Raw genomic sequence first — 18285 nt, 5'->3', positions numbered from 1 at the left:
AAAAACTTCTGGAAAAAAATGAACCGTTCTAAAGACTCATTATGCCTCATATATTATACGTTGGGGTGTCTGCTTTTCAAAATGGGGTCGTTTTGGGGGCAATTCCATTGTCCTGGTGCTCCAGGGCCTTCAAAAGTGTAATAGGTGGTTGAGAAATGAGATGTGTCATTTATGCTCGTAGAATGCCTGAAGATGCTATTTCAGTGTTGGGCCTTTGTATGTGGCCAGGCTGTGTAAAAGTCTCACACATGTGGTATCGCCATACTCAGGAGGAGTAGCAGAATGTATTTTGGGGTGTCATCTTTGCTATGTACATGCTATGTGTTGGAAATATCTGATAAATGGACAACTTTGTGTAAAAAAAAATGCGTTTTCATTTTTTTCCACATTTTCCAAAAACTTCTGGAAAAAAATAAACCATTCAAAAGACTCATTATGCCTCATAGATTATACGTTGGGGTGTCTGCTTTCCAAAATGGAGTCATTTTGGGGGCAATTCCATTGTCCTGGTGCTCCAGGGCCTTCAAAATTGTAATAGGTGGTTGAGAAATGAAATGTGTAATTTATGCTAGTAGAATGCCTGAAGACGCTATTTCAGTGTTGGGCCTTTGTATGTGGCCAGGCTGTGTAAAAGTCTCACACATGTGGTATCGCCATACTCAGGAGGAGTAGCAGAATGTATTTTGGGGGGTCATCTTTGCTATGTACATGCTATGTGTTGGAAATATCTGATAAATGGACAACTTTGTGTAAAAAAAAGAATGCGTTTTCATTTTTTTCCACATTTTCCAAAAACTTCTGGAAAAAAATGAACCTTTCTAAAGACTCATTATGCCTCACAGATTATACGCTGGGGTGTCTGATTTTCAAAATGGGGTCATTTTGGGGGCAATTCCATTGTCCTGGTGCTCCAGGGCCTTCAAAAGTGTAATAGGTGGTTGAGAAATGAGATGTGTCATTTATGCTCGTAGAATGCCTGAAGATGCTATTTCAGTGTTGGGCCTTTGTATGTGGCCAGGCTGTGTAAAAGTCTCACACATGTGGTATCGCCATACTCAGGAGGAGTAGCAGAATGTATTTTGGGGTGTCATCTTTGCTATGTACATGCTATGTGTTGGAAATATCTGATAAATGGACAACTTTGTGTAAAAAAAATGCGTTTTCATTTTTTCCCACATTTTACAAAAACTTCTGGAAAAAAATGAACCATTCAAAAGACTCATTATGCCTCATAGATTATACGTTGGGGTGTCTGCTTTCCAAAATGGGGTCATTTTGGGGGCAATTCCATTGTCCTGGTTCTCCAGGGCCTTCAAAAGTGTAATATGTGGTTGAGAAATGAGATGTGTCATTTATGCTCGTAAAACGCCTGAAGATGCTTCTTCAATGTTGGACCTTCGTATGTTGCCAGGCTGTGTAAAAGTCTCACACATGTGGTATCGCCGTACTCGGGAAGAGTAGCAGAATGTATTTTGGGATGTAATTTGTTGTATGCATATGCTGTGTGTGAGAAATAACCTGATAATATGCCAATTTTGTAAAAAAAAAAAAAAAATCGTAATTTTGCAAAGAATTGTGGGAAAAAAATACAACAAAAAAAAAAAATCATGCTACTTACTTAATACCTTGGAATGTCTACTTTGTAAAAAGGGGTCATTTGGGGGGTATTTGTACTTTCCTGACTTGTTAGTGTCTCAAGAAATGAGATACACCTGATATACTGAAGGCCTGATCAGATGTGATCAATTTTCAGTGATTGGTACCATAGTTTGTAGACTCTATAACTTTAAAAAAGACCAATTAATTTACACTAATTTAGGTTATTTTTACCAAAGATATGTAGCAGTATAAGTTTTGGCCAAAATTGATGAAGAAAAATTACTAATTTGCAAAAAATTTTGATGGAAAAAAAGAAAAAGGCATTTTTTTCACAAAATTTACGGCATTTTTTATTTATAGCACAAAAAAAAACCCACTAGTGATTAAATACCACCAAAAGAAAGCTCTATTTGTGTGAAAAAAAGGACGCAAGTTTCATATGGCTACAGTGTTGCATGACTGAGTAATTGTCATTCAAAGTGTGAGAGCGCTGAAAGCTGAAAATTGGTCTGGTCAGGAAGGGGGTGTAAGTGCACTGTATTGAGGTGGTTAATTAACGCAGCGAAAATGTGCATACCCCCCCATATGGGGCTCATCAAAAGCCCCCTCCTTGTCAGATTGGTTCAAAAGAATAAACAAAATCGCAGAAATGAAGGAAGTGATTGCAGTCTCCAGAAATCACCCACAAAAATTCTCCAAACTTTGGGCATGCTGGCTTCACTTTAAGAAATCAGGGGAGTACCTTCGAGAAATGCACTTGTGAACACCTTACCCCCTATACATGTAGCATACCATTTAACGCACATCGGGAAATACATTTTCAAAGAACATCCAACGAACTAAGCAACAATCAAATCAAACATCACATGATCCTCCCCCTGGGAGAAAAACGTGAGGAACCCCATAAGGAACAACAATATATGAAAAGTGCCACTTAGGACTGCATAACAACATATAGAGCGTGTAATCAAAACGTCGAAACTCCTGCACTACTTCTGTTCCCATTCTAGTCCCACCCCCCTCTTGCCCCCCCATCCCCAATCCCCCACCCCTCCCACTTCCCATATACATCTAAACAGAGACGTATGGTGTGCGGGACACACTCATACCCCCAAATGCAAATAAATGCTGTGCACTAGAAACAACCCCTAGTCAGTACACTTCAACAATGACTAACAACAAACATAGTAAAGGGGGTAAAAATAAAATAAAAAATAAAATTAATAAATGAAGAATGATAAGTATAGAGCCTTACAAGACAAGCATATGCTCTCTATATACATTATGACCCCCTACCCATTTCTCAAAAAACAAAAACAAATACAAACTATCCATGCTCATAAGGTAAATGCCATTGGAATTATCACCTGTTTCTTCTATATGAGTTTGTGGATTGCGATTCAACTGTTTGTTAATTACCACATTGTAATACTATTATTTTTTTTTTTAGTGTACCTGTACCCTACCATTTCTTTTTCAATAAATAAAAGTTTGGAAAAAAAAATTGTGGAATTTTGGCATTAATATTGAAAATATGACTGATCATGACAAAAAAACGTATTTTATTTAATGATAGTAATCACATGAAGCCATTTATTATCAATTTTGTGGATACTTTTTAACTCACTAATGATAACCAAAATCACCCAAATGGCCCTGATAAAAAGTTTACATACCTTGGAATGTTTGGCCTTGGTACAGAAAGTGGCACACACACACACACAGGTAAAAATGGCAATGAAAGTTTAATTTCCCTCATTTGTAGCTTTTTAAATTGGAATGAATGTGTGTATAAATAGACAAAACATTTGTTACCTCTCACGTGGATGCACAAAGCAGGCTAGACACTGAGCCATGGGGAGGTGGAAAAGAACAGTCAAAATACCTGCGTAACAAGGTAATGAAACTTTACAAATGTGGAAAAGGATATAAAAAGATATCAAATGTCTTGAATATGCCAGTCAGTACGGTTTAATCACGTATTAAGAATTGGAAAATTAGGGGCTCTTTTGATACCAAGCCAAGGTCAAGTAGACCAAGAAAGATTGCAGCCACCACTGGTGAAAGCATTTCTCAGGATACAAAGAAAAACCCACAGATAACCGTGGGAGAAATACTTCTCTCCAAAAAGACGGCATGGTTGTTTTCAAGGAGCACAATTCACTGATACTTGAACAAAAAAAGAGCTGCATGGTTGACATGGCAGAAGGAAGCCTAAACTGCACCAATGCCACAAAAAAGCCCAATGAGGCATGTCATTGTGTTGTTGGGCATATTGTAACCAGGCTTTTTTGTGGAACTTGTACAGAAAAGGCTTCATTCTGGCAACTTGACCATGCAGCTTTTTTTTGTTCAAGTATCATCGTATTGTGCTCCTTAAAAACAACCACACCATCTTTTTTCCAGAGCAGCCTGTATTTTCCTGTGGCAGTTGTGGCTGAAATCTCTGGATCTACCTGACCTCGGCTTGGTATCAAGAGATCCCCAAATTTTCCACTTCTTATTAAATGATTGAGCAGTACTGACTGGCATATTCATGGCTTTGGATATCTTTTTATTTCCTTTTCCATCTTTGTAAAGTTTCATTACCTTGTTACGCAGGTCTTTTGACTGTTCTTTTCTACCTCCTGATGGCTCAGTGTCTAGCCTGCTTAGTGCATCCACGTGAGAGCTAAAAAAACTCATTGACTATTTATACACAGGCACTAATTGTGATTTAAAAAGCCACGGATATGGGAAATTAACCTTTTAATAGCCATATTAACCTGTGTGTGCCACCTTCTGTGTCTGTACCAAGGCCAAACATTTCAGGGTGTGTAAACTTTTTATCAGGGCCATTTGGGTGATTTCTGTTAGTATGATTTTAAAAGGAGCCAAAAAAAAAACGTTTTGATAATAAATGGCTTCATGTGATCGCTATCCTTGAATAAAACACAGTTTCTTGGCATGATTGGTCATATTTTCAATATAAATGTCACAATTTCTGCCAGGGTATGCAAACATCTGAGCACAAATTATACATATATATATATATATATATATATATATATATATATATATATATATATATATATTATATATATTTTCAGTCTGCACACTGAAACCTGCACTCTTTGTAGTGAGCTCTTAAACCCTTTATGTAGCACACTCCTAAATGCTGCGTCCTCTACATAGTGCCCTCCTGAACCCTTTGGTCTGTATGTAGCACACTCCTGAACCCTGCACCCTTCTGATGCGTTATGAGCTCCCCCATGGGGGTGGAGGATGGTGGGAGGGTAAGCGGGGTGTGTGATTGAGCTCCTGTACCTATTCTCTGAGAAAAAAAGCCCTGCTCGTAAGAGCCAATCATCAGCCAGTAGGAAGGAGAGCAGTCAGATTGAATGTTGCACCAATGGTCAGCCTCACTCCGCCAACTAGAAGGGGATACTAAAGCAAAGGACAGGAAAAAGGAGAAATGCAGTGATTACATACAATATACAGTATCTTTGGACTCAATATAAGACAGAGCCACAACAATCATGCAGCCAGAGAAGGTAAAACTCCTGACCCGCCTATGTGTATGGGGTCATTGAAACTGCGTTTTAGTCCCCATTCACACCTGAGCAGTTTGTTGTGCTTCAGCTGTGGTGCATCAATGCATGATACAAGGAATCCAACAATAGGACTATGAAGCCCATTAACTGTTACAGTACACATGATCGGACATTCCGACAACAAAATTCTGGATTTATTTCTGGCGGATGTTGACTCAAACTTGTCTTGCATACACACGGTCACACAAATTTTTGTTGTTGGAATGTCCGACAACAAGCTCCCATTGAACATTTGTTGTCGGAATGTCCGATCGTCTGTACGCGGCATTATGCAGCATGCTTCCATGTGAATTGGAAAAAGGTGCAAGCACTTCTTTTGGTGCACTTATGGCCCCATAGACTTTAACACAAATGCATGAAAAACTGCTGTAGTGATAAAAAAAGGAGGGATGGAATGTGCCGTGCAGTGTTGAGGGGTGCTGCAATGTTGGTTAGGTGGTAAAGGAAGCAAGGTGTAGACATGGTAGATTATGAGGGAAGGGGGATGCAGGCTTGGTAGGGTGGTAAAGGAAGAAAGGTGCAGACATGGTGGATGATGAAGGAAGGGAGGATGCAGGCTTGGTGGGTGATAAGTAAAGGGGAGCTGCAGGCACAGTAGGTGGTGAGGAAAGGTGGGGAGCCCAGACATGGTTGGTGGTGAATGAAGAGAGCTGCAGGTGCAGTGGGTGATAAGACAAGGGTGGCTACATGCACAGTAGGTGGTAAGAGAAAGGGGCCCAGGTGTGGTGGGTGGTAAGGGAAGGGGGCTGCAGACACAGTAGATAGTGAGGAAAGAGGTTCCAGGCACAGTGGGTGGTGAGGGAAGGAGAGCCTAGGCACAAGTGGTAGTTAAGGAAGTCAGTGCTGTAGAGAAAATGTTAATGTAGCATACAGGGCAAGGAGCTTCATAATCCATGGCCCACCAGAAAAAAAGGCCACCAAAATCCTCAGCATCAGGCCCATGATGCTCTTAATCTGGCCCTGGGTAGAGGCAAACCCAAACCTCATTTCTATTTGTAACAATTAAATTGTATAGTCTCATGAGATATGATGCACCTTTACAAAATAATAATAATATCTGATTTCAGGTTCCGGTATCTCGATGCTCGGATTCCTGTATTCCCGGCAACAGAAAAAAGTTTGGATCTTCAATTCATAAATGTTGCTATGAGTGTGTCTTGTGTCCAGAAGGAGAGATCTCCAACATTTCAGGTGAAGTTTTTATTTGTTACTAAGTTATTGTTGGACTGGGCAGAAGATACGGCTGTAGGTAAAGTGTATGTCCGGGAAGAAAACATAGGAAGTACATCTCTACAATGTGTGCATCATTTCCTCATTCTGTATCCTTTTAAAGTCTCCTGCAAATACAGAAATATACCTGTTGATCCTGCCAGAAATGCACTCAGCCCCTAAATCACATTGTGGGTTGACAACACACAGGAGTTTGTGGACTGAAAAAAAAAATAATGGTGTCAGCTCTGCCAGTACAAATCTGCATTATTCAATTCCTGATCTGTCACAATGCACAGTAACAAGTAAGTTTACCTTTTTTATGATTAAAAAAGGTATCATTGAGCTCCAAAAATAAAATAAGAGCCGGTGCTTAATGCAAAAAGCAGCTGCTAGTCCTAGAGGTAAATATGCCCATTTGTATGTAAATGTCCACTGGCAATTGAGTTATAGCCGGTGGTTGTTGGCCGCAAATGTGGCATGTTATTTGTATGCTTAAAAACTGAATAAAAAAGAATTTTCCAAAAAAATATGCGCAAACCTTTGCTATAAAATGCAATAAATAATGTGACGATCCGGGGTGATTAAGCTCTAGTGGTGCGTCCGAGTTGAAGAAATCATGCCAGTCCCGACTGCATTTTCAAGGGCATGGCAGCCCGTTTTATGCAAAAGAAACAAAGTTCAAAAATAAACATCAGAACAATCAGCATTCAGCCTTAGTGGCTAAAAACACAGCACTCCTGCTCAGGCCTTACACCTTAGGTCTTGGTCTGTCTTCCCCAGACCTAACGTTCAGCACTTCTGTGCTTGCAGCTTCGTGCTGCACTGACTCCCTCTTGACTCCCTCTTGACTCCCTCCTGACTCTCTCCTGGCTCCCTCCTTGCTCCTTCCTGACTCCCTCCTGGCTCCCTCCTGGCTCCCTCCTGGCTCCCTCCTGGCTCCCTCCTGACTCCTAGGCCAGACCTCCTGTCTGCCGGGCGGAGCTGTCTCTAAGGATGAGCCCTAACTTCTATTCCTGGGATGATTATGAAGCCAGCACACAGGTGTGCAGTTATCAAGCCTACCAAAATCAGGCACACACTGCTCATATGTACCTTTGACACAGGGGTCGCATCTCCACAATAAATAAATAAAAAGTGCGTCACTCAAACGTATAAACTGCGAAATGTGTCATAAAGTGCAAACTTTACCAAAATGTATATATTTCTAAAAATGTAAATAACAAAGTAGTCCATAATATCCAAATGTTTGATAGTGACAGTTCATGATGTTGAAACCTCCCAGTGATATGCACTATATTAACAAAAGTATTGGGATGCCTGCCTTTACACGCACATGAACTTTAATGGCATACCAGTCTTATGCCCTGTACACACACTGTCGGACATTCCGAAAACAAAATCCATCTGAATTTTTCCAACGGATTTTGTGTCAAACTTGTTTTGCATACACACGGTTGTTGGAAACTCTGATTGTTCTGAGTGCGGTGACGTAGAACACGTACGACGGAACTATAAACAGGCCAGTAGCCAATAGCTGTGGTCTCTTAATTTATTCTGAGCATGCGTGGTACTTTGTCCGTTGGAATTGTCTACACACGATAGGAATTTAAACTATGGGATTTTTCTGTCGGAAAAGTTTAGATCCTGCTCTCAAACTTTGTGTGTCTGAGATTCCAATGGAAAAAGTCAGATGGAGCCAACGCACAATCAGATTTTCTGACAAAACGATCTGATCGCACATTTTCCAACGGAAAGTCCGACCGTGTGTACAGGGCATTAGTACAAGTACTTGTACTTGTGCTTGTAAGGTACGCTTGCCAACAAACTGCATGGCAGGTCAACATATGTCTGATCAAGCATGTGGTGCCCAAGCGGATAATGTTTTGGCCACGCGAGATACGCTTGAGACATATGTTGCAAATAGCAGCGGTGCGATCTGATGCACTTGTCTCAAAAAAGCCCACACCAATGAACTTTTGGAATAACATGCAGAGGCAGCGCCCCGCACAGGCGGAGCTCTGCGGTGTGATTCAGTTGGTGTGCTGCCCTTAAGCTGGACCCTGGAGGCCACCCTGCCTCGTTGGAGATGTGCCTCCTCCTCCTCTTCCTCCTCTCTCCTGTTAGGCACCCACGGGGAGTCAGTGACCTCATCATCCCCTCCCTCCTCATCACTGGAGCAAACCTGGCAGTATGCTGCAGCTGGTGGAACATGACTGCCATATTGCTGTCCTTCTTGGGCATCCTCTCTCTCTGGGCTCACTCTACTGCCTTCCTCTAGCTGGGTATCATCATCAGAGCCTTCAAAATGCTGGGCATCCTCCTGGAGCATGTACCCAACACTGTGCTCAATCAGTTCGGGGGACTCCTCAGGAGGACATGGTGGGTCTAGGGAAGGAGTGACTGATGCCATTGAGACGAGGGACGAGGCCGCGTTGGCAGCTGCTTTGCCAGTACCCTGAGCCTGGGTGAGAGAGGATGAGGAGGATGAGGAGAGCTTGGTCATCCACTCTACCAAGTCTTCAGCATATTGCGGCTCAACACATCCAGCTGCCGAAAATAAGAACAAGCATGTCCCATGGCCACGTGCTGATGACTATGTACAGCGTCCATAACCAGCACTGTTGCCTCTAGACACAGAGCCCCCTTGCTCTCTTTTATTGGCTTGTGAATGTCTGCCTCTCCTTGTTGGCCTTCCAGACATACCAATGGCCTGCAGGGAGATGAGAACACCAGCAATTGGGCTAGCTTTAGGTGCACACTGAGCATATGGCACAATACACTGACTGTAACTGCTGCAGCTGCCTGTGGTATAGGACTAAAACAACAGCAGCAATTGGGGTAGCTTCAGGTGTACACTGTGCAGGTGGCACAATACACAGACTGTAACTTCTGCAGCTGCCTATGGTATAGGACTAGAACAACACCAGCAATTGGGGGTAGTTTCAGGTGTACACTGTGCAGGTGGCACAATACACAGACTGTAACTGCTGCAGCTGCCTATGGTATAGGACTAGAACAACACCAGCAATTGGGGGTAGCTTCAGGTGTACACTGTGCAGGTGGAACAATACACAGACTGTAACTGCTGCAGCTGCCTGTGGTATAGGACTAGAACAACACAAGCAATTGGGGTAGCTTCAGGTGTACACTGTGCAGGGGGCATAATACACCTGCTGTAATTGCACTAGGTTCAAAAGAAATTAAGACACTGTCTCTGCCTATCTGTCTCTATGAGCCACCGCAACACACTACGCAAGGCCGCCGGGAAGGCGGCCTTATATAGTGTGGTGCGTGTACTAAACCCCCTGAGCTATAATTGCCCACAGGAATCCTGCCTGTTGCCAATTATGGCTCTCCTTGTTGCCGGCGCTGTGATTGGCAAAGAATGCGGGTCATAGTGCATGCTTCGCCAATCTTCAGCCAGCAATGCACTGCAATGCCGCAGTGCATTGTGGGCCGTGAGCGCCACACGAATATGGAGTGAACGACCCATAAAGTTCTGGTTTTGCCAAATGGGCAAACACCCGGTGCTTGAGTCGAACATGCATTCGGCTCGAACACCCAGCTCATCCCTAGTCACCACCAACTTCTGTTACTAAGTCCTGAAAATGCTCTTCTGGTCACTTGAAGGGCACCAATGTAGTGTTATAATATCATGGTGGGTATATAATTAATTAGTAGTTATTAAGTAATTTTGCGCAGCAACCCAATTCTTCCAGAGAGATGCACTTTATTGACTTCCAACACAGAACAAAGTCTTGAAGCAGATGACAAAATCCAACAGATTATATATGACAACGAATACCAGCCCCCATGTCTCCTAGACCTGTACCTTCATAATCACACACCGAGACAAGACCGAATGCCATGTTATATCCCCAATACACTGAATACACTGAATGGCTGAGTAATTTGATTGGCCCTTTCCATTAAATGCTCTGATATCCTTGTGTCTTTCAGAGTGACAGAAGATGACCCCTAGCCGTGAACAGCTGTAGTCATAAACTGCCCTAATTTGCATTCTTGCATATTAACATCAACACATTTCCTTCAATATGCAAAATTAGATTAACAGATACCACATTTACACCCTTTTGAGGTGTAGAATGAACTTGTATGGAATGCCTATATCCTTAATCTATATTCTTGCATATTAACATCAACAAGTCCCCTTTAATATGCACAATTATAGTAACAGATACAAACGTGGCCTGCCTAGAATGGACTTGTCTTAGAATGCCTACATACAACATCATATATAAATATATTAAATACATGGACATATATATATATATATATATATATATATATATATATATATATACACACAAAACACATATCTGAGGATATTCCTTGAACATAAGACAGCTTACCACTTACCTAACTGGATGTTTTTTTTAGGTACCTGCAGCTTATGCATGACTCTAGAGTCTGATTCTATAGAGAGGATGTTGACCTCCAGTGTGATGGATAAATCTATTTTCGCTCTCTAACTACGTTTGACTTTGGCTTATGCAGCCAAAAAGAGTAGATTATATTTCAGATGGCATGCTGATATCCCTACTTTGAAGGAGGACGAATTGGAAGATTGCTTGGGATCTTACAGTATATCACCACTATGTTCTTAACCAGGGATAGATTTATCCAATTCAAGTTCCTGCATAGGCTTTATTATACCCCCCAGCACCTAGCAACCATTTATTCATCTGTTTTTTCAGCTTGTCCACAGTTTCAGGCCTTGGAGGCCTCATTTTTTCCTATGGTATGGTCTCGTGCATCCTTACAGTTGTTTTGGATGCAGGTAGTGTCTGATGTTAACTCGGTGTGTGGTTTGACCCTCGGATTGGACCCCAAAGTTTTCTTGTTAAATGTTTTTGACGACTCTCATCTGAAACATTTTGTTTGCTCTACTTCATTTTATATATGCCGGAAGTCCTCTCTGCCTCCCACGGCCACTTCCTGGTGCTCTACTGTGAATCACTATAAGCTTACCTTCCATAACCGAAAGCACCCTAGGAAGTTTGATCAAATATGGTCTGCCTGGACTAATAGCCTGTTCAAGCTGCTAATGTTAAACACGTATTCCCTAAGTTGGGTATTTGATAATTGTTGTGTTGGTTCCCTCCCCTTACCCCCCCCCCCCCCCGTTCCTTCCTTACTACCTCCCCCTTTCCTAATCCCTTCCTCTCTTTCCTCCCATCCTTAACCCTTTCTCCCAACTCTCCCCTTCTTCTGCCCTTCCTCCCCCCCTTTTTCCTCATAGATGTCACTCAACTCTAGCAAATATGTTTGGGATTTTCATCCCTATGTCAGTATACAACTTATGTCTGTTGCCTTGAACGCTTGTACTATGTACCTATGGTTTTCTCTTTTCTGTTGATTCTGTTGGTACTTCAATAACAATAATTTCTGTTTAAAAAAAACGACTCAAACCATCCCCCTATCCTGTTCTCCACAACATAGAGACTAATCACTCTGTGGACGCAAATAAGAGAAGTTAATTTTCAGGGTTTTTCAGGGTTTTCAGACAATTGGAATTGAAACTCCTCATTATCATCATTTCTTTTTCTGCCCATAACACATTGGGGTTTATTTACTAAAGCTGGAGAGTGCAAAATCGGGTGCAGCTCTGCATAGAGATCAAGCAGCTTCCAGGTTTTATTGTCAAAACTGAAGTTAGAAGCTGATTGGCTACCATGTACAGCTGTACCAGATTCTGAGTGCACCAGATTTAGTAAATACACCCCATTGCATGCATTCCTTTTTATAATCTTTACCATGTCCTTATGGCAACAACAACTTTTCTTCCACTTGCCAATAGGCATTCTCTAGCTATAGGAATCCAGTTGTGAGATAGATAGATGGATGGATATTTTGTTTATCTCTCCCACAATGTTGTGATGGAAATCCCATTGCTATCTCTGCTCATTGTATTTGTATTGTTCTTCCTGCAGACAGTGAAAACTGCATGAAATGTCCTGATGAAGAATGGCCAAATGAGAAGAAGGATCGGTGTGTTCCAAAACTTGTGGAATTCCTCTCCTACACTGATGACACCATTGTTGTAGTATTTTCAACTGTCTCCATCCTCTGTTATCTTCTGACTGGTTTAATATTGGGGATATTTATACATTACCAGGACACCCCCATTGTTAAAGCCAATAACCGGAACCTGAGCTATCTTCTCCTGGTCTCCATCATGCTGAGCTTCCTCTGTGTCTTCTTGTTCCTCGGCCATCCAGTAGATGTGACCTGCATGCTCCGTGTCTCCTCTTTTGGTGTCATCTTCTCAGTTGCCGTCTCTTCTCTACTTGCCAAAAGTATCATGGTGTGTATTGCTTTTAAAGCCACCAAACCTGGGAGTCCCTGGAGGAAATGGATGGGAGCCAAACTACCTACTTTTATCATTGGTGTCTTATCACTGGTTCAAGTCTTAATCTGTGTCACTTGGTTGTCTATTTCTCCTCCCTTCCAGGATCGGGACACTCACTCTTATCAGGGGAAGGTCATCATTCAGTGTAATGAGGGTTCAGTTATCGGCTTCTACTCTGTCCTGGGATATATGGGGCTTCTGGCCGCTGTGAGTTTCATTATCGCTTTTTTAGCCAGAACATTACCGGACAGTTTTAATGAAGCCAAGTTCATCACCTTCAGCATGCTGGTGTTCTGCAGTGTCTGGATCGCCATGATCCCGGCCTATCTGAGCACCAGAGGGAAATACATGGTGGCTGTGGAGGTTTTTGCTCTAATAGCCTCAAGTTCTGGACTTCTTGGTTGTATATTTTTCCCAAAATGTTACATAATTCTGTTCAGACCTGACCTGAATACAAAAACATTTATCCACTAATATGTATGGAACAACGCCGGGTTATCAGTAGTTATAGCATTATCTTTATTTTTGTTAATCTTAGTATTTTGGTAGTGTATTGAGAATGAACACTGCTATATATAAATATTTAATACTTACCTCTCCAGAGGATGGTGAGTTTAATTTTTGCTCAGACACTTTGGGTTTGTTGGAAAACTTGTTCCCTTGCTGGGTGTAGTGGTTCTTCCCACCAGCCGTTCCATCACTACAGAACAATGTAGTCACTTAGTGAGGAGAAACCACAGTGACCAGAGGGGGGCAAACTATCCAAAACATCCTAAAGTGTCAGACCTTCCCAGAAGATAAATATTGAACATGTTCTTTTATAGGCTGATTGTAATATCATTATTTTAGTGTTGGGGTCACTTTAATTATATTGGATGTAGATGTGTCCAGATATATTAATAAATACACTTTGTTGGTGCCTTCAAAAATATTTTTTTAATATTAAAGTTGATTGAAGCATGCACTCAGTAATCCAAAAACAGCTTTATTATAAGTATGATCCCAGATAGCGGTAATGGTGGAACTGAAGAGTGTTGCGTCTTCTCCAGGGAGCACAACGAGAGTCCCTAATGGTAAGATGGAACTTGTGACCTTTGCCAAGACCATGACTCTTTTTGCCAGGGGATGTCAGTCCACCCATCTCCCTGTGTTTGTGCACAGCTTTAGTGATCCATTTTAGTGCCTGTATTGCGTCTGATGGCCTTGTGGAAAGTGTCAATGAGGATGATCTCAAAGATCTTATAAGTTGAGTCTTCACCAACCCAGTAGGAGTTAAGAACCCTCGGGCATGGGGTGCTTACGTCTACCACTGCAAACTCTGACACGGTAGATGACATACCCTTGCTTGACCTTGTAGCCTAGTCTACGAGCTTTGTCTGGGATAGTAGTACGTGGTGCGGGGTTGGAGAGAAGACAGTTGGCGATACTGCAGACTGCTTCTTCCTCCATAGCACTTGCATGTACTTGTAGGCACCCATTCTGGCTTATGCTGATACCTCGTCAGCCGGAAAGGAAGGAGCAAGTTACTCAGAATACCTTATGATGAGCAGGGTCCACAGGACACTTCCAAGTTCACATTTTAAGTGATAAGTTGACATAATTTTAAAGCATTTTTTTCTTCATAGAACCTAATAAAAAAAAAATTCTCCTTTAATAAATTTCTTTGTAAACTGCTACCACAATGGAGTATTCTGGTTACCCATACAATTCTGCAGAGACAACATTCCGACCCCTCACCTTTCCAGATCCTGAAATGAAAACTTCCAGGTGATCATTGATCAGTTGTAGGTTTTATTTTGAAGAAGACATTAAGCACTAGACTTATGTTAGCTTAATATGTTTTGAAATGAGGGCCAAGGGCCCCATAATACGGTATTTCTGCCATCTCCGAGTTCTTCTAGTCAGACGTGTCAAAGAAAAAGATGAAAAGATAAAGAGGTAACAATCCCTCCAATCCCTTCCTATAAATATTCAAATTATTCACATAAAGGATGACACTGCTTAATATATATATATATATATATATATATATATATATATATATATATATATATATACTGTATATATATACTGTTTATATATATATGTAGCGCCGTTACTCCTAACGTGTATGCGATATATATTTAAATGTAGTTTTTGCTCAAAACTATAGTAAGTTTTGAGGCTAATTGTGCTAAATTGTACTTTGGCATCAGTTTGGCTGGGCTGTATAGAAGTATAAATGATTTGACTCATGAGGTATGGCATGTTATTGCCATCATCCCGAAAATTATACATATAATTGGATAACACCTCAAATTTATTGGGATTTTTAAGGCAATATAAAAAAAAGAAAATATATACTAAAATATATATGAAAAAAATATATAAATTTTTATTACAACTATCAAAAGATATTACAAAACCACAATAATCCATAAAATAACAGTGTTGTGCTAACATATGTGTATGGCATAGAATGTTACTACATGCGTAGACTCTATCCAGCAAAACAGGCAGCTCTTTTCCTACGCGTTTCGAAAAATGTGCATTAACAATTTCTTCTTCAGGGAAGCCGCTGTCTGCAAGCACACAACAAGCAATGAATATTACAGAAATTACATATGTACAAATGACATGATACATTAAAACCCAATACTTGAATACTCACATGCTATTTCTGTACCAAAAGTAGGCACTATCTCCTCTTTAGGCGACCGTTCCAGAAACGGAAAGACAGGCCAAGAGAGGAGGGGATTGAGCCACAAACGTGGAGATGGTAAGGATAGTATGGATCTGTTGCAAAGTCACCGCATTCAAAGCCGACAGCGGCTTCCCTGAAGAAGAAATTGTTAATGCACATTTTTCGAAACGCGTAGGAAAGAGCTGCCTGTTTTGCTGGATAGAGTCTACGCATGTAGTAACATTCTATGCCATACACATATGTTAACACAACACTGTTATTTTATGGATTACTGTGGTTTTGTAATATCTTTTGATAGTTGTAATAAAAATTTATATATTTTTTTCATATATATTTTAGTATATATTTTCTTTTTTTTATATTGCCTTAAAAAATCCCAATAAATTTGAGGTGTTATCCAATTATAGGCTGTATAGAAGTATTGCCTTGTCATAGGTGGGGTTGTACACCTGTGGGAGGCTTTCGTGACAGTTACAGGTCTCAGTTAATTGTGTGGGGTGGATTTTCCCAAGTCATATATTTCCAGAGGAGCCCCAGTGTCTGGGGAAATTGACATGTAATTGTCAACCATTAGACAATTAATGGTGTTTTGCTAAGCCATGGTCAGAAGGTCAGGTCAATCCCATTTAAAGTAATTTCTGATCCAACACTGTCCCCAAGGGGCTGAAATTGGTAATTATTCGAAATGGCGTTGGTCGGGGTTGCCATGGAAACACATAAAAACACCATCGTCTTTTGACAAAATCAAGTACTGAAATACACACCCACTTTTGGGGGAAATAAAAAGTAGCTACAGATCGGGGAGTCTGATGGGAAGAAAGAAAGGTAGCTGAAGAAATGGATGGAGATTAGAGGGAGTCCCTTTGGGACTCATCATCACCTCACTGAAGCTTCTCAAGATGACAGACTTCTAAGCCCTTGTACACACGGTCGGACATTCTGATGGAAAATGTTCGATTGGACTGTGTTGTCGAATAATCCGACTGTGTGTGGGCTCCATCGGAATATCTGACCGACAAAGTTTTAGAGCTGGGCTGTAAAATTTTCCAACAACATGATCTGATCGGACTTTGTCCGATCGTTTGTAGAGAATTCCGATTGGACAAAACGCCACGCATGCTCAGATCAAATTCCTAGACCAGAGCTATTGGCTACTAGCCTGAATGTAGTCCCATCATAATAAAAAAAAGTCATCACGTTCTGAACGATCGGATTTTCCGACAACTTTGTCCGTCCATGTGTATGCAACACCAGTTTTGGACAAAATCCGTCTGACAAAATCCAATGGATTTGGTTGTCAGAATGTCCGACCGTGTGTACAAGGGCTTAGAGTCCATTCACACATTGGCAACTTTGGATCCGACTTGAAGTCATCCCAAGTTGCCTCAAGTTGCGCAACATGATAAAATCAATGTAAGTGAATGAGAGCCGACTTAATGCACACTACTGAAGTCTAGTGATGGACGAACTTCCGACGGGACGTTTCGCGAACGCGAAACGCGAACGGACACAAACGTTCGCGAAAACGACCGTTCGCCGCGGGCTCCATTGACTTCAATGGGAGGCGAATTTCGCAAACCTTTAGGTCGAATTTGCGGCCACGGGGTAATTATTAGGGGGTAGCACGTAGTCCCACCACCTGGACAATAGCATAATACATGTATGAGGTGAATTTGGGATCGATAACTACAAGCATTTTTTTTTTATTTGGGAAATTGTTCTGACAATTCAGGACTATGGAGCTAATGAAGGCAATGGAGGAGAGGGAAGGTCAGGGACCAGGGTAGGCAAACAAGAGGGTGCAGGAGATACAGAGCACTGACAGCAGCACCGTAATACAGAGCACTGACATCAGCACCGTGACATACAGCGCTGACAGCAGCTCCGTGACATACAGCGCTGACAGCAGCTCCGTGACATACAGCGCTGACAGCAGCTCCGTGACATACAGCGCTGACAGCAGCTCCGTGACATACAGCGCTGACAGCAGCTCCGTGACATACAGCGCTGACAGCAGCACCGTGACATACAGCGCTGACAGCAGCTCCGTGACATACAGCGCTGACAGCAGCTCCGTGACATACAGCGCTGACAGCAGCTCCGTGACATACAGCACTGACAGCAGCTCCGTGACATACAGCGCTGACAGCAGCTCCGTGACATACAGCGCTGACAGCAGCACCGTGACATACAGCGCTGACAGCAGCTCCGTGACATACAGCGCTGACAGCAGCTCCGTGACATACAGCGCTGACAGCAGCTCCGTGACATACAGCGCTGACAGCAGCTCCGTGACATACAGCGCTGACAGCAGCTCCGTGACATACAGCGCTGACAGCAGCTCCGTGACATACAGCGCTGACAGCAGCTCCGTGACATACAGCGCTGACAGCAGCTCCGTGACATACAGCGCTGACAGCAGCTCCGTGACATACAGCGCTGACAGCAGCTCCGTGACATACAGCGCTGACAGCAGCACCGTAAGCAGCCCCAGGAGGAAGTCAGCACAGCACAGGGATGGTGTGATCCCCTCATAATAAGAACCCCCAGGAGGAAGTCAGCACAGCACAGGGATGGTGGGAGCCCCTCATAATAAGAACACCCAGGAGGAAGTCAGCACAGCACAGGGATGGTGGGAACCCCTCATAATAAGCAGCCCCAGTAGAAATATGACACCGCTCAACCTCTTCAAAGAGGAGGGTAGGGGCATATAGTACGGTGTGCTTTTTTGGGTCAGGGAAGTGAGCCAAATGAATTAAGAAGGTCTGTGTGCTTGATTCCAAAAATTGTTTATAGACATATACATGGTCTACTGATCACATGTG

At 42.1% G+C, this 18285-nt stretch overlaps 1 protein-coding gene and 1 pseudogene across 1 annotated transcript; one reads left to right on the top strand and one right to left on the bottom strand.

The window, feature by feature from the left end:
• Nucleotides 1-5717: 5717 nt before the first annotated feature.
• On the top strand, nt 5718-13398 carry LOC143926790 (vomeronasal type-2 receptor 26-like). Its single transcript, XM_077450836.1, has 3 exons — nt 5718-5753; nt 6260-6383; nt 12359-13398. The coding sequence occupies exons 1-3, from the start codon at nt 5718-5720 to the stop codon at nt 13249-13251; spliced, it is 1053 nt and encodes a 350-aa protein (XP_077306962.1). The 3' UTR covers nt 13252-13398.
• Nucleotides 13399-13765: 367 nt separating this feature from the next.
• LOC143926789 (large ribosomal subunit protein eL15 pseudogene) lies at nt 13766-14255 on the bottom strand (annotated as a pseudogene).
• Nucleotides 14256-18285: the final 4030 nt, after the last annotated feature.

The sequence above is a fragment of the Lithobates pipiens genome, unplaced genomic scaffold, assembly GCF_037356315.1.
Source record: "Lithobates pipiens isolate NorthernLeopardFrog02 unplaced genomic scaffold, aLitPip1_a1.2 Scaffold_23, whole genome shotgun sequence".
Classification (NCBI taxonomy): Eukaryota; Metazoa; Chordata; class Amphibia; order Anura; family Ranidae; genus Lithobates; species Lithobates pipiens.
Note: the sequence above shows the minus strand (reverse complement) of the source record. Positions and strands in the feature narration are given on the sequence as shown.